A 17,469-nucleotide genomic window follows, 5' to 3' on the forward strand; every position below is an offset into this window, starting at 1 on the left:
AATTTGCCCAGGATTATTGCAGCTCCTTTCTTACATGCCTCATTAATTCCCCCTGTATACTCAGCCCTACAGTGTAGCTAATTGAAAACACTCAAGGCAAGTGCCTTATCCAAGTCTTTATGTGGTTCGTTCACATGTTTGAAACGTCCAGCACTGCCACATCAAAGGCGGGCTATACCTGTGTTACATTGAGGACAGGGGTTGACTGTAGGGGTCACACAGTATGGGCTGACTGTTCCAAGTTACCAAGCGTGTTGTTCCGAGTTAGGAAAAGCACAAAACTGGGTACTGTTCTGGTTCTGAGTTAGGAGAAGCACAAAACTGGGTACTGTTCTGGTTAGTAGTCTGAGCACAGTTATCATTGATTCATCATTTGATTGAGTTGCTATGGCATTCATTCCACAACCTTCTGGTTAACCGTGCATCGCTTAATTAAAGTCCGGCCTTCAGTGAGTTATCCACCACCATTACTTTTTTTGGGGCATTTTCTCTTCTTTCAGTATTTTTATTTCTTGTTTTGTATATATATTTTGTTTTTACCCACTATTTATACCCTGTGCTGGTGCCCTCTACATGTCGTCCTTTCTACATGTTGTCCCACACCTTGGCATCTAGGGTTGTCTTGTCACCACCAGCATGAACCCTTTCGGTGGAAACTGGCTCACTTACCCATCGCTGAAGATTTGCAGCATTTTGAGCGTCAGGGATATTGCGAGACTGGAAATTTCCTTTCACGTTCTGGAATTGAAATAGGCTGTTGCTCATTTTGAGCCATTTTCCCCTTGTGCCCAACACAAAGCAAAAATGTTTCAGCTCAGAGTCTCCTGTCAATTCCATGATCTCCAGTCCAAGGTGCACATATTTTCACCACTTCCTTTCCCAGGCCTTTTCAAGCACTTTGCTGTCATCTTCGGAGCGGAATGTGACATCACCCAATGCCACTTATTAATTTTTCTTGAATATAATATCAGGTTTCCATCAGGAACCATCTTTGGCCATAAGCCCTGGTTCTTGGTGTGATGTCCAGCCGTACTTGGTGACACACAGGCGCAGTTAGGCCAGTGTTAGTTAGGCACCTTGAGGGGAATTGCTTGATAGAGCAGACGCAGCACGGTTTCATTAAAGGGAAGTCGTGTCTGACAAATTTACTGGAGTTCTATGAGGATGTGTCTAGGGCGGTGGATAGAGGAGAGCCGGTGGATGTGGTCTTTCTAGATTTTCAGAAGGCGTTTGACAAGGTACCTCACAAGAGGTTATTGCAGAAGGTCGAGGGACATGGAGTTGGGGGTAGGGTGTTAGCGTGGATAGAGGATTGGTTGTCAAATAGGAGGCAGAGAGTGGGGGTCAACGGGTGCTATTCGGATTGGCAAATGGTGACTAGTGGAGTGCCCCAGGGGTCGGTGCTGGGGCCTCAGCTTTTTACCATTTATATAGATGATCTGGAGGAGGGAACCGAGTGCAGGGTGTCGAAATTTGCTGATGACACCAAGATTGGGGGAACGGCAAATTGTGCAGAGGGTGTGGAGAGTCTGCAGAAGGATCTAGATAGGCTGGGCGAATGGGCCAGGAAATGGCAAATGGAATTTAATGTTGGCAAGTGTGAGGTGGTCCACTTTGGTAGGAAGAATGGTAGGAAGGACTATTACTTACGGGGCGAAAAACTGCAGCAGGCGACGGTGCAGAGGGACCTCGGGGTCCTTGTGCATGAGTCGCAAAAACCCAGCTTGCAGGTACAGCAGGTGGTCAGGAAGGCGAATGGGATGCCGGCCTTCATAGCGAGGGGGATTGAATATAAAAGTAGGGAGGTCTTGCTGCAGCTGTATAGGGCATTGGTGAGGCTGCAACTGGAGTATTGTGTGCATTTTTGGGCGCCGCACCTGCGCAAAGATATTTTGGCCTTGGAGGGAGTGCAGAGGAGGTTTACTAGGCTGATACCGGAGTTGAGGGGGTTGAGCTATGAGGAGAGGCTGAATAAACTGGGCTTGTACTCGTTAGAGTTCAGAAGAATGAGAGGAGATCTCATTGAGACGTATAAGATGATGAATGGGATGGATAGGATAGAGGTGGAAAGACTCTTCCCGCTCAAAAAAGACAATAGGACTAGGGGGCACAGCCTCAAGATAAAAGGGGGGCGGTTTAGAACGGAGTTGAGGAGGAACTTCTTCACTCAAAGGGTGGTGAATCTCTGGAATTGTCTGCCCGTTGAAGTGGTGGAGGCTGCCTCGCTAAATATTTTTAAGACGCGGGTTGATGGGTTTTTGATAGGAGAGGGGATTAAGGGTTATGGGGAGAGGGCGGGAAAGTGGAACTGAGCAGCGACAGATCAGCCATGATCTTATTGAATGGCGGGGCAGGCTCGAAGGGCTGGATGGCCTACTCCTGCTCCTATTTCTTATGTTCTTATGTCATTGTGATGTTTAATCCTTGCATTCTCACCAAGCAACAAACAGAAATGTGGGTGAGGAATTTGCTTGGAGCCATCTCCAACACGATTTGACGATGTTTGGCCATCTCCTTGTTAGGGTTGACCGTGTAGGGTACAGACTGCATCAAAGTAACAGACTATTTGTTCGATGAGAGAATTTTATTTGGTGTGCTGATTTGATCCGAGTTGAGATCTTCTCATCTTTGTAGGATATAATGCCAGCATCTTGACTTTCCAGTCTTCTCCCCTTTTCAAATTCCCACTCCCTCCAAGCTGCGTGCCTTTTCATCGGCTTTTGTCTGGTTGGGGCTTGGCCACCTAGGATGGGCATTGCTGCCAGGATGGGGTCTGTGGGGTCCCTTCCTCCTGGATTGCAACCTTGTGTATTTGGAAGGACCAATATCCTATATTTGGTGTGGGAGCAATGACTGTTTACCTTTCCTTTATCTCACCTCTACCTCAACTGATTCTACAATTTGGCCTTTCAAGTTAAGGTTACCTCTAACCACTACACTAATTTGTCCTTAATTAACTCCACCATCTTTCCCTAACTTTCAAAATGTCAACTATCTGTGAATATTCAGAACCCAGTTCCTTGGTCACCTTGCAACCATGTCTCTGTAATGGCTATCATGTCACACATATTTATTTCTATTTGTGCTGTTGACTCATCTATTTGTTATGAATGCTGTCTGCATTCTGATACAGAGCCTTTAATCTGGAATTTTTACCATTTTTGCAGCCTCTTGCTTTTAGTTCACTCTATTTTGTGCTCTCTATCCCTTCCTGCTGCACTCTGACTATCATTACCCAGGTCACCACCTTCCTCTGTTGCCTTGCTGTTTTCCTTTAACTTGCCAATCTTCCCCCTCATATTTACAAGTATACAAATTAAGACCAGGAGTAGGCCTCTCCGGGCCTGCTCTGCCATTCAATAACTTTATGGCTGATCTCATTACAACCTCAACTCCACATTCCCACCTACCTCTGATAAACTTTCACCTGCTCGCTTATCAAGAATTGATCTAACTTTGTCTGCAAAATGCTCAAAGACTCCCTTCCTTCCCACTGTTTAGTTAAAGCCCTCACTACTACCCTAGTTATACTACTCACCAGAACACTGGTCCAGTCTGGTTCAGAACCATCTCGACAGTTCTCCCTCCAACCTTTACTCTTTACTAATTTACTCGTCACTAATTTTCCTGTTGTTGAGATCCACCTTTGAGATTCCATCTTTTAGTTTAGCTCCGAGCTCAGGAGGTCTCCAAACTGTGGCCTGCGGGCCACATCCAGCCCGCAGCGGGCTGCATCCGGATCGGAGTTTGGAATCCGCTGCCCTCCCTCAGCAGAGCCTCTTTCCTAGGCCTATCTGTCGCTGGTACCCACGACAACAGGATTCCTCCCCTCCCATTGTACATTCCTCACCAGCTCTGAGCAGATGTCCCGAAACCTGGCACCAAGTGGGCAACATCTTCAGGTATCATGCCTTTGGCTCCAAAGAAGAGTGTCTATCCTCCTGACTATATTGTCCCCACCTATCATTACCCCATTTACTGCCTCCCCTTATTGGCATGTTTAGTTTGCTAATCCATTCTGTAGTCCCTGTTCTCATCCATGCAGGCTGCAAGGATCTCAAAACCGGTTGTACAACTGAGGCTTGTCCAACACCCTTTAGCTGCCTCACTCGCAGTCACACCCTCTGCCCCCAACCACTGACTAAATCAGAAGCATCGAGCCACAGGGGTATGTCTGCTCTTTGGAGCAAGGTATCCAGGTAACTTGCCCCATCCCTAATCGCAGTGTCTGTAGCTCAGTGAGTCTGAGTCAAAGTTCCTCAAACTGTAGGCACTGCGGTAAGGCCAGGCATGGACAGTAGACTTCCTTCCCTAAAGGGCATTTACAAAACAGGCAATCCAGCAGTTACAGGGGTAATAATTGCTGGATACAGTTCTAGCTTTCTATTTATTTAATGAGCTGATTTTCAATTCAGCGCTGCTGGAATTTGAATTCATGTTTGCGGATTGCTGGCTCAGGCTTCCGGTTTGCTAGACCTGTAACATAACCATTATCCTATCCTTCCCTTGAGAGGATTGAGATTACAGGCGATTCAGTGTCAGTCAGTGAGGGAGGGAGGTGTGTGTGTCAGGGAGGCTAGGAATTTGAGAGGCAGAGAGGCAGTGTAGCTCAGAGAGGTCAAGAGAGACAGGTTGCATCAGGCATCCATCGGAAAGTGGGTAATTTTATGTTAAAAAAACAACAACTGTGAGTCTGTGGCGTTAGATGCAGTTTCATCTTTATAGATGCGTACAGGGATATTTAAAAGCTGCTTCTGCAGTTAGAAGAGGTCAAATTACTAACCTGGCATTCCCCCTCACTACATTACTGTCAAAAGTATTGCATTGGTTGTAAAGTCAACGGAGAAGTCTGGCGATTTGATTTGATTTATTATTGTCACGTGTTGGTATACAGTGAAAAGTATTGTTTCTTGCGTGCTATACAGACAAAACATAGAGAAGGAAAGAAGAAAGTGCAGAATCTAGTGTTACAGTCATAGCGAGGGTGTAGAGAAAGATCAACTTTGTGCAAGATAGGTCCATTCAAAAGTCTGTGGAAGAAGCTGTTCATGAGTCGGTCGGTACGTGACCTCAGACTTTTGTATCTTATTCCCGATGGAAGAAGGTGTCCAGGGTGCGTGGGATCCCTGGATTTTCCAAGGCAGCGGGAAGTGTTAAAAGTGCGATATTAGTGCAAATCTATTCTGTCATGGGATCTATCCTTCGAGCGAGGAACTAATATATTCAGGCCTTGCGTGAAGCTGAAAAATGCTATGTCCAACACAACTCTCAAACTTCTGTGGACTATTTTATACGTTTATAAATAAGATAAATTTAGCACACCTTGGAGTAGATATTTTGACTTTTGAGTAGGTGCCGTGCAGGTTCACCAGAATGTTACCGGGCCGAGGCTAATGATGAGGTCAGGTTGCACACAGAATGGCCAGGATTTTCAACCCTTCTTCACCCCTCCAGGGTGGACTTTCCCGCAGGCAATAAGGAAGTCACTGGCCACCGGCAGGAGTTTCCAGTCCTGCTGAAGTCTACGGGCTTTTGGGGGCTTGTCCACTGCACCACCAGGGAACCCACCATGAGGAGTTAACTTTGGTGGGACCAGATTATCCTGCTAGAAAACCCCATCCTATATTTGTATATTTTGCTGGGAAGATGAAAGAGTGATCTAGAATAAGGTGGAGAAATTCAGAATAAAGGGGCATTATCTTAAAATGAGAGTGAGGCCATTCAGAAGCAATTATAGAATCCTACCATGCAGAAGGCCATATCCCACATCAATCCCACCCAGCCACTATCCCCGTAACCCTAAGTATTTACCCTGTTAATCCCCCTAATCTACACATCCTGGGACTCTAAGGGGCAATTTAGCCTGTCCAATCAACCTAACCTACACATCTTTAGGATGTGGGAGGAAACCGGAGCACCCGGAAGGAGCCCATATAGACACAGGACAAGCTCCCGTGACACAAACACAGCGAGGCAAGGCCGGAATTGAACCCGGGTCCCTGGTGCTGTGAGGCAGCAGTGCTAACCACTGTGCCACCGTGTTGTCCTTCACACAAAGGGTCCTCGAAACCTGGAACTGTCTCCTCTAAAAAGCAGCTGAGGCTGGGGACCGTTGGTAATTTCAAAGCTGAGATGATGGGTTTCTTTTGGTAAGGCTGTAATGATTTAAATCCAGATCCAGTGTGGCTGGGGAAAGTTAAGATCAGCAATGATTTCATTGAATGCCAGACCAGTGTTGAGTGGCTGGATGATACTCTTGTTTCTGTGTTCCTGTAAATGTCTTGATTAATCCTGAATCTCTGTTGGTATAACACTGTTCCACTTGATGTTTTGCAGAATGGGTTGAATGCTCTCCACCTTGCATCAAAGGAAGGCCACATAGGAGTTGTTTCTGAACTGATCCAGCTAGGTGCTAACGTGGACGCAGCGACCAAGGTAAGGATGGGACTATCTGCTTGACCAGTAATACTTTCCAAGCACCGATAGGTCTCCGGTTTGCAAAATATTCATAAACTTAGCCAAGGCATGAAGCAGGAAGCTAGGAAAGCATCATGCTGGACCTGTCCTGTCCTGAGCGCTTCCCAATGTGAGCAATAGAAACCTCGGATCACATCACCAAGCTACCTTCTTGAAACCTTGGAAATAAGTAAGTTTTATCACCAGAGTTTCTGATGGTAAGAACATTCAGAACACTTCATCAAACTTCATGAATAGGGTTTATTCACTGTCCGGGTAAGACGGATACGCGCGCAGGCATGGAATCTAGTTTGGTAATAACCTGTAGGTGAACTTACGGGAACGTTCACTTTGAACTTTGCGGTTAGTGTCTGGTTACCAAGGGATACAGGATGTGAGCTAAAGTGGGAAGTTACATCTGGATTTTATGGACAAATGAAATATCATTATGCCAGTGGGTAAGATGTGACTGGCTAAAGTATATGACAGGTATTATTGTTGATTTATGTATATTGAAAATGATTGATTCAAAACTAATGAAAGGTGGATGTATCTGATAAAGTGTATAAATGATCCATCTCGAACTGTATGTGCCACAATTTATTGGAAATGTCCAGCTGCCTGATGTCTGGTGGGGCCTAGGACTCTTCAATACTTTCTCCTAGCGGCCATTGGTCAAACTGAAGGTTACATCTGAGACACTGGCTTTGTGAGTCTCGAATCATCTGACATTTCTGTTCATTTACAATACATGGAATGCGAAACAACCCCAAAAAGGACAGAGTCCAATGAGTAATTGGAGTTCCCAATGAAGACTGTGGGAGTGATCTCACAAAGTAAACATGGGGATTGGGCGAAAGGGGCGGTAAAAAGGCAGCCTTTGGGGCTCAGGACTAAAGACAAGAATGAGACAATCAGAGAGAAGTCCAGAAGTCATTGTTGTATCTCTGGAACAGACTTATCTAAGGCAGAGTTCGTGAACATCGAACACTACAGCACAAACAGGCCCTTTGGCCCACAAGTTGCGCCAATCATATCCCTACCTACCAGGCCTATCCATAACCCTCAATCCCATTTAAAGTGGTGAGTTCAAATGTATTTCTTCAACAGCTGTTACAGTGCCTACCATTCAGGCTTATTTTATTTAGTTTTTAATCCATTTATGGGATGTAGACACTGCTGGCTAAGCCAACATGTACTGTCCACCCCTAGCTGCCCTTGGGAAGGTGGTGGTGATCAGCTTTCTTGAATGGCTGCAGTCCCTGAGGTGTAGGTACAACTACAGTGCCGCTAGGGAGGGAATTCTAGTATTTTGATCCAGCGACAGTGAGGGAATGATGATATATTTTGGTTAAGTGAGGGAAGAACCTGCCTTTGTGGCTCAGTTTAGTTCAGTGTTGGCACTGACGGCTGAGTCAGAGGGTTGTTTTGCAAGTGCACTTGAGCATAAAACAGAGGCTGACACTCTGGAACAGTACGGGAGGGGTGGGGGGACGCTGCAGTGAGGGGGGCGCTGCAGTGAGGGGGCGCTGCACTGAGGGAGCGCTGCACTGAGGGGGGCGCTGCACTGAGGGGGGCGCTGCAGTGAGGGGGGCGCTGCAGTGAGGGGGCGCTGCAGTGAGGGGGGCGCTGCACTGAGGGGGGCGCTGCACTGAGGGGGGCGCTGCACTGAGGGAGCGCTGCACTGAGGGAGCGCTGCACTGAGGGGGGCGCTGCAGTGAGGGGGGCGCTGCAGTGAGGGGGGCGCTGCAGTGAGGGGGCGCTGCACTGAGGGGAGCGCTGCACTGAGGGGGGCGCTGCACTGAGGGAGCGCTGCACTGAGGGAGCGCTGCACTGAGGGGGGCGCTGCACTGAGGGGGGCGCTGCAGTGAGGGAGCGCTGCACTGAGGGGGGCGCTGCAGTGAGGGGGGCGCTGCACTGAGGGAGCGCTGCACTGAGGGAGCGCTGCACTGAGGGGGGCGCTGCACTGAGGGAGCGCTGCAGTGAGGGGGGCGCTGCAGTGAGGGGGCGCTGCACTGAGGGGGCGCTGCGGTGAGGGGGCGCTGCACTGAGGGGGCGCTGCGGTGAGGGGGCGCTGCACTGAGGGAGCGCTGCACTGAGGGAGCGCTGCACTGAGGGGGGCGCTGCGGTGAGGGGGGCGCTGCGGTGAGGGGGCGCTGCGGTGAGGGGGCGCTGCACTGAGGGGGCGCTGCGGTGAGGGGGCGCTGCACTGAGGGAGCGCTGCACTGAGGGAGCGCTGCACTGAGGGGGGCGCTGCAGTGAGGGGGGCGCTGCACTGAGGGGGCGCTGCACTGAGGGGGCGCTGCGGTGAGGGGGCCGCTGCACTGAGGGAGCGCTGCACTGAGGGGGGCGCTGCAGTGAGGGAGCGCTGCAGTGAGGGAGCGCTGCAGTGAGGGGGCGCTGCACTGAGGGGGCGCTGCACTGAGGGGGCGCTGCACTGAGGGGGGCGCTGCAGTGAGGGGGCCGCTGCACTGAGGGGGGCGCTGCGGTGAGGGGGCGCTGCGGTGAGGGGGCGCTGCGGTGAGGGGGCGCTGCACTGAGGGAGCGCTGCACTGAGGGGGGCGCTGCAGTGAGGGGGCGCTGCACTGAGGGGGCGCTGCACTGAGGGGGCGCTGCACTGAGGGGGGCGCTGCAGTGAGGGGGCGCTGCACTGAGGGGGCGCTGCGGTGAGGGGGCGCTGCGGTGAGGGGGCGCTGCACTGAGGGGGCGCTGCGGTGAGGGGGCGCTGCACTGAGGGAGCGCTGCACTGAGGGAGCGCTGCACTGAGGGGGGCGCTGCAGTGAGGGGGGCGCTGCACTGAGGGGGCGCTGCACTGAGGGGGCGCTGCGGTGAGGGGGCCGCTGCACTGAGGGAGCGCTGCACTGAGGGGAGCGCTGCACTGAGGGGGGCGCTGCACTGAGGGAGCGCTGCACTGAGGGGGGTGCTGCACTGAGGAGGGCGCTGCACTGAGGGAGCGCTGCACTGAGGGGGGCGCTGCACTGAGGGGGGCGCTGCACTGAGGGAGCGCTGCACTGAGGGGGGCGCTGCACTGAGGGAGCGCTGCACTGAGGGGGGTGCTGCACTGAGGGGGGCGCTGCGGTGAGGGGGCGCTGCGGTGAGGGGGCGCTGCGGTGAGGGGGCGCTGCGGTGAGGGGGCGCTGCGGTGAGGGGGCGCTGCCCTGAGGGGGGCGCTGCGGTGAGGGGGCGCTGCACTGAGGGAGCGCTGCACTGAGGGGGGCGCTGCAGTGAGGGAGCGCTGCAGTGAGGGAGCGCTGCAGTGAGGGGGCGCTGCACTGAGGGGGCGCTGCACTGAGGGGGGCGCTGCAGTGAGGGGGCCGCTGCACTGAGGGGGGCGCTGCAGTGAGGGGGCGCTGCACTGAGGGGGCGCTGCGGTGAGGGGGCGCTGCACTGAGGGAGCGCTGCACTGAGGGGGGCGCTGCAGTGAGGGGGCGCTGCACTGAGGGGGCGCTGCACTGAGGGGGGCGCTGCAGTGAGGGGGCGCTGCACTGAGGGGGCGCTGCAGTGAGGGGGCGCTGCACTGAGGGGGCGCTGCGGTGAGGGGGCGCTGCACTGAGGGAGCGCTGCACTGAGGGAGCGCTGCACTGAGGGGGGCGCTGCAGTGAGGGGGGCGCTGCACTGAGTGGGCGCTGCACTGAGGGGGCGCTGCGGTGAGGGGGCCGCTGCACTGAGGGAGCGCTGCACTGAGGGGGGCGCTGCAGTGAGGGAGCGCTGCAGTGAGGGGGCGCTGCACTGAGGGGGCGCTGCACTGAGGGGGGCGCTGCAGTGAGGGGGCCGCTGCACTGAGGAAGCGCTGCACTGAGGGGGGCGCTGCACTGAGGGAGCGCTGCACTGAGGGGGGCGCTGCACTGAGGGAGCGCTGCACTGAGGGGGGCGCTGCACTGAGGGAGCGCTGCACTGAGGGGGGCGCTGCACTGAGGGAGCGCTGCACTGAGGGGGGCGCTGCACTGAGGGAGCGCTGCACTGAGGGGGGCGCTGCACTGAGGGGGGCGCTGCACTGAGGGAGCGCTGCACTGAGGGGGGCGCTGCACTGAGGGGGGCGCTGCACTGAGGGGGGCGCTGCACTGAGGGAGCGCTGCACTGAGGGGGGCGCTGCATTGAGGGAGCGCTGCACTGAGGGGGGTGCTGCACTGAGGGGGGCGCTGCGGTGAGGGGGCGCTGCGGTGAGGGGGCGCTGCGGTGAGGGGGCGCTGCCCTGAGGGGGGCGCTGCGGTGAGGGGGCGCTGCGGTGAGGGGGCGCTGCGGTGAGGGGGCGCTGCGGTGAGGGGGCGCTGCAGTGAGTGGGCGCTGCCCTGAGGGGGGCGCTGCGGTGAGGGGGCGCTGCGGTGAGGGGGCGCTGCAGTGAGGGGGCGCTGCAGTGAGGGAGCGCTGCAGTGAGGGAGCGCTGCACTGAGGGGGCGCTGCACTGAGGGGGGGCGCTGCAGTGAGGGAGCGCTGCACTGAGGGGGCGCTGCAGTGAGGGGGCGCTGCACTGAGGGGGGCGCTGCACTGAGGGGGCGCTGCACTGAGGGGGGCGCTGCAGTGAGGGGGCGCTGCACTGAGGGGGGGCGCTGCAGTGAGGGGGCGCTGCACTGAGGGGGGGCGCTGCGGTGAGGGGGCGCTGCAGTGAGGGGGCGCTGCACTGAGGGGGCGCTGCAGTGATGGGGCGCTGCACTGAGGGAGCGCTGCACTGAGGGGGGGCTGCACTGAGGGGGGCGCTGCACTGAGGGGGCGCTGCACTGAGGGGGGCGCTGCACTGAGGGGGCGCTGCACTGAGGGGGGGCGCTGCACTGAGGGGGGGCGCTGCAGTGAGGGGGCGCTGCACTGAGGGGGGGCGCTGCAGTGAGGGGGCGCTGCACTGAGGGAGTGCTGCAGTGAGGGAGCACTGCACTGAGGGGGCGCTGCATTGAGGCGGCACTGCACTGAGGGGGGGCGCTGCAGTGAGGGGGCGCTGCACTGAGGGAGCGCTGCTGTGAGGGAGCGCTGCGGTGAGGGGGCGCTGCAGTGAGGGGGCCGCTGCACTGAGGGAGCGCTGCACTGAGGGAGCGCTGCGGTGAGGGGGCGCTGCGGTGAGGGAGGCGCTGCACTGAGGGGGGCGCTGCACTGAGGGAGCGCTGCAGTGAGGGGGCGCTGCACTGAGGGGGGGCGCTGCAGTGAGGGGGCGCTGCAGTGAGGGGGCGCTGCACTGAGGGGGGCGCTGCAGTGAGGGAGCGCTGCAGTGAGGGGGCGCTGCACTGAGGGGGGGCGCTGCAGTGAGGGGGCGCTGCAGTGAGGGAGCGCTGCAGTGAGGGAGCGCTGCAGTGAGGGGGGCGCTGCACTGAGGGGGGCGCTGCACTGAGGGGGGCGCTGCACTGAGGGAGCGCTGCAGTGAGGGGGCGCTGCACTGAGGGGGGCGCTGCACTGAGGGGGCGCTGCACTGAGGGGGGTGCTGCACTGAGGGGGCGCTGCAGTGAGGGAGCGCTGCACTGAGGGGGCGCTGCACTGAGGGGGGCGCTGCAGTGAGGGAGCGCTGCACTGAGGGGGCGCTGCACTGAGGGGGCGCTGCACTGAGGGGGGGCGCTGCACTGAGGGGGGGCGCTGCACTGAGGGGGGCGCTGCAGTGAGGGGGCGCTGCACTGAGGGGGGGCGCTGCAGTGAGGGGGCGCTGCAGTGAGGGGGCGCTGCACTGAGGGGGCGCTGCAGTGAGGGGGCGCTGCACTGAGGGGGCGCTGCAGTGAGGGGGCGCTGCAGTGAGGGGGCGCTGCACTGAGGGGGGCGCTGCACTGAGGGGGGCGCTGCACTGAGGGGGGCGCTGCACTGAGGGGGGCGCTGCACTGAGGGGGGCGCTGCACTGAGGGGGGCGCTGCACTGAGGGGGCGCTGCAGTGAGGGAGCGCTGCACTGGCTGATGTGCTGTCCAGTGCATCTGATGTTGATCCGAAATCCCGTTATCTTATTCCAATGGCTCAGCTGTATTGCAGTGTTGGAAGAGGAATTTGCAGACACTATGCTGACAATACCTAACTCTACCTCTCCACCCCCTCCCGTGTTGTCAGGCTGTTACCTACACAACAGTAACTGTGCTTCCACAGTGATCCACTGGTTACAGACTGCCTTGGATACCCTGAGTATACGTTACAACATTAGAATAAGACACTTTTTTCCCCTAATGGAGAGATTCTGCCAACTTTCCTCAAAGCTTGACTCTCAAAGGTGATCATGGTCAGGATATGACAGTGGAAATATCGGCCTGGATTCTCCGATCTTGTTCACCCAACACACCTCCCCCCCCTTACCAGAGAGAACAGAGAATTTGGCACTCAGCCAAATCTCCATTCACTGCGGCTGGACCGGAGAATCCCAGCCACAGGCGAGACTGGAGAATTCTGGCCACGGTGTGACCAAGGTAACCGAGTGACAAGTGGGAGTTGGACATGGACACTGAAACACAAGGCCGTCCGTGTTAGTAGCTACTGTTACACGTGGAATGTGCAGAGCTGAAAGGGAAAACATCAAGTGTTGGAAAATTTAGGCGGCAGTTTAGAATAAATCGGTGCTTGATGGCGGGTGCATACTCGAGTGGCTTACACCCGTGTTGGTGGGGTTTTTGAGGCGGCTGGGTACCGTCAGAAATTTCAGACAATTCAAGACTCACAAAGCCAGTGTATCAGTTTAAAGATGTAACCTTCAGTTTGACCAATGGCCGCGAGGAGAAAGTATCTAAGAGTCCTAGGCCCCACCAACCGTTGGGCAGCTGGACATTTCCAATAAATTGTGACGTATACAGTTCAAGATAGATCATTTCTATACTTTATCAGATACATCGACCTTTCATTCACTTTGAATCATTTTCAATATATATAAATCAACAATAAGACCTGTCATATACTTCAGCCAGTCACATCTTACCCTCCGGCATAATGATATTTCATTTGCCCATAAAATCCAGATGTATCTTCCCACTTTAGCTAACATCCTGTATCCCTTAGTAACCAGACACTAACCGCAAAGTTCAAAGTGAACGTTCCCGTAAGTTCACCTACAGGTTATTACCAAACTAGATTCCATGCCTGCGCATGCATCCATCTTACCTGGACAGTGAATAAACCCTATTCATGAAGTTTGATGAAGTGTTATGAATGTTCTTACCATCAGAAACTCTGCTGGTAAAACTTATTTCCAAAGTTTCAGTATTCCCTAAGAATATGTCTTTGTCCCAGTGCCCTTTACCATGGTGCTTTGTGGCAATCTGCCTTTGGCTAAAGTGAACAATGATTCGTAAAAATATATTAATATATTCAAAATATCAGCATATGTGTTTTTAAATCATCATCACTCATTTAAATCTCTTACTGCATTTTATATGTGTGTAAACTGTTTTCTTGTCAGCTTATAAGTCTGTTTAAAGTCTTTAACTTAATGTTGGTCATTCTGTCTTAGTGTCTAATGGTTTAAAAATCTTGACTAACCTTTTAGGATTTCTTCCCCTTACACCCTGCTCCTACTTCCTATGTTTCTATTTCACTTTCTGAGGTAACCCAGTAAACAGTAAGACTACCTGAGCTATCCATTCAGATATTCCATAACTAACCTGCACCTCAATGAAGGGTAGACCCTCAGAATGGCATACACGGGTTTTGTGTGCTGTAGCTAAAAATACACAAATATTTAAACTTCACTAAAAAGCACAACTTTTACACAAGACCAATACTCGACATACTTGCCTGGTGTGTTGCCAGGAAATATACAAAACAACAAACTGAAAAGAAGAAACATGAACCAGTACTGGGTTTATGTCAAATTGCATTTGAGGTGTGTGTTCTTACTTAACAAACATCAATCTCGACATTTTACAGTTCAGTGGCATCAATACGTATAACAAAAGGAGTAGACCATTTAGCCCTTCAAACCTATTCTACCATTAATTACATCATGGATAATCTTCACGTGAACTCCCATTTACCCATCTTAACTCCACAACTCTTGATATTTTTACCTCATAGAAGTCTAGCAACAACAGACTGGAAAGCACAAATTGGCTTGACAGCCTTTTGTGGGAGAGAATTCTTGTGTTCCGTTACATAAGAACATAAGAAATAGGAGCAAGAGTAGGCCATCTAGCCCTTCGAGCCTGCCCTGCCATTCAATAAGATCAAGGCTGATCTGAAGTGGATCAATTCCACTTTCCCGCTTTCTTCCCATAACCCTTAATTCCCCTGTCTATCAGAAACCTATCTACCCGTGACTTAAATATATTCAGCGAGGTAGCCTCCACCACTTCAACGAGCAGAGAATTCCAGAGATTCAACACCCTTTGAGTGAAAAAATTCCTCCTCAACTCCGATCTAAACTGCCCCCCCCCCTTACCTTGAGGCTGTGTCCTCTAGTCCTGCTATCCTTTCTAAGCGGGGAGAATCTCTCTACCTCTACCCTATCCATCCCCTTCATTATCTTATACGTCTCTATAAGATCCCCCCTCATCCTTCTAAACTCCAATGAGTACAGACCCAGTCTATCGAGCCTCTCTTCATAGGCTAATTACCTTCTGTGTGAAGACCTATTTCCTGATTTAACTGGAATTTAACCCCGAAAAGTGTGACGTGATGCACTTTGGAAGGAGTAATTTGACAAGGAAGAACACTATGAAAGATCTGACACTGGGAAGTTCCAAACAACAAAGGGACCTTGGCCAGTTTGTCCATAGATCTCTGAAGGTGGAAAGGCAGGCTAATAAGGTGGTGAAAAAGGCATATGGCACCCTCACCTTTATCAATCAGGGTATAGATTATGAAAGCAGAGAGGTCATGATGGAGTTGTATTGAACTCTGGTGAGGCCACAGCTGGAGTACTGTGTGCAGTTCTGGCCTATAAGTTCCTTATAGGAAGGACGGGAACGCAGTGAAGGGGGTGCAGAGGAGATTCACCAGGATGCTGCTGGGATGGAACATTTAAATGATAAAGAGAAGGATAGACCCTCTTGAAGTGAGGAATGTGAGATCAGCCATGATCCAATTGAATAGTGGCGTAGACTCAAGGAGCCAAGCGGCCTTTTCTTGTTCTATTTCTTATGGTCTTACATGGTTTGTTGTGTCTGTTTTGGGTCTTTGGAAGAGCAATAAGGCGTTGTCTCACATCCCTGCTTTATTATTGTAACCTTCTCATTCTCAAGGACCTATCACAGAATCTACAGTGCAGAAGGAGGCATTCGGCCCATCGAACCTGCACCAACTACAGTCCCACCCAGGCTCTCTCCCCATAACCCCACATATTTACCCTCCTACTCCCCCTGACATTAAGGGGCAATTTTTTAGCATGGCCAATCAACCTAACCCCCACATCTTTGGACTGTGGGAGGAAACTGGAGCACGCGGAGGAAACCCACGCAGACACGGGGAGAATGTGCAAACTCTGCACAGACAGTGACCCAAGGCCAGAATTGAACCCGGGTCCCTGGCACTGTGAGGCAGCAGTGCTAACCACTGTGCCATCGTGCTGCCCAAGTATGCTTCTGCCAATTCTGTCCAGTCCCCTTTTAAAATTACTCACTCAATCAGCCTCCACCACCTTTTCAGGTAAGAATGCTCCTCCTATTTGGAGTCCATTCTGCCAAGTTCCGTGTCCAAATACTCTGACCTTAGTCATGGGGCAGTACGTTATGATAGTGTTGCAAAAATTTGACTATATGAAAATGAATATTCCCCATATCTGTCATTTCTCTCCCTTTTGGAATCCAGGCTGACTATTCTTTATCAGATTTCCAGTTTTGGTTAGAACTTAGTAAAGATTCTAAACTTTTCATTCGACAATAATAAATAAATCAAATCAGATTTCATTACCTCTCCTCCCACTAATATTAAGCTCCCTGGACTGTAGTTCCTGAAACCTGAGATCATTGAATTTTATCAAGTGATGAAGTCAAGTGATAGGGAATCTCAGACAGGTAAATGGAGTTAGGAATTGGGTTGAAGTAACTGAACGGCATAACAGGTTCAAGAGGTCCAATGTCCTACCCCCATCCCAGAGTCCCTGTACACATTGATAGCGTTGAATTGAACTATCCATTTCTTGCTGAGCTCACACAGTGTTAAAGTTGAACCCAAAGCACCTGTCCCAGCAGTAATTTGATATCAATTCATCATAGCTTCCATTCTGAGGAATGTATCGTTCATTGATAAGTGAAGTGAAGGTTTCGCTGAAAGTGTGTACTGCTCTGTCGTATTTTATCCAAGTTTTTTCATCAGTCTGGTCACCCACTGGCTATCTTGGTGCTGCGGTGAGGATCCTTTTAGGCTGCTGGCCACCTGCCTACTCGGCTGTCTCAGTCCATCTGGCCAGGTTTATTAGAGATATGGGATCATCATTACTACACTATTGTTTGTGGAGCGTGCCGAAGGTTCATAGAATCCAGACACTGCAGAAGGAGGCCATTTGGCCCATTGAGTCTGTACCGACTCTCCGACAGGGCATCTTACTCAGCACCCCTGCTTCCCGAAATCCCCATATCCTGATGTATTTACCCCACTAATTGCTCTAAACTGCACATCTTGGGACACTAAGGGGCAATTTAGCATGATCGATCCACCTAACCTACACATCTTTGGTCTGTAGGAGGAAACCGGAGCACCCAGAGGAAATCCACGCAGACACAGGCGCAATGTGCAGAGCTGCACAGACAGTGACCCAAGGCTGGAACTGAACCCGGGTCCCTGGTGCAGTGAGGCAGCGGTGCTAATCACTGTGCTGTCATGCCACCCGGTTGTGCTTTTACATTCATAAAAGAGTTGACACAGATCTCAAATAAACTCCCATGCAAAGAAACAAAATATAACATAGAAACTGAGTGCACCTGAACTATGGCTTATATTGAAAGAATGTTGTGTTTGAATCATAAACCATTTAATCATGGCTGATATTTTTCTCATCCCCATTCACCTGCCTTTTCCCCATAACCCCTGATCCCCTTATTAATCAAGAATCTACCTATCTCTGTCTTAAAGACACTCAATAATCTGGCCCCCACAGCCACCTGCAGCATCCCAATCATCCCAAAGTGGCCTCT

At 52.4% G+C, this 17,469-nt stretch overlaps 1 protein-coding gene across 10 annotated transcripts in view; it reads left to right on the plus strand.

Moving 5' to 3' along the window:
- Window positions 1-17,469, plus strand: part of LOC145354308 (ankyrin-3-like) — a 736,920-nt gene that overhangs the window by 518,172 nt on the left and 201,279 nt on the right. For all 10 annotated transcript variants that reach the window (XM_080205431.1, XM_080205432.1, XM_080205433.1 and 7 more), the window contains one exon: window positions 6,337-6,435. In XM_080205431.1, the coding sequence (XP_080061557.1) occupies window positions 6,337-6,435 (99 nt within the window). The remainder of the gene's footprint in view (window positions 1-6,336; window positions 6,436-17,469) is intronic.

This window comes from Carcharhinus amblyrhynchos, chromosome 17, assembly GCF_965287045.1.
Source record: "Carcharhinus amblyrhynchos chromosome 17, sCarAmb.v2.hapA, whole genome shotgun sequence".
NCBI lineage: Eukaryota > Metazoa > Chordata > Chondrichthyes > Carcharhiniformes > Carcharhinidae > Carcharhinus > Carcharhinus amblyrhynchos.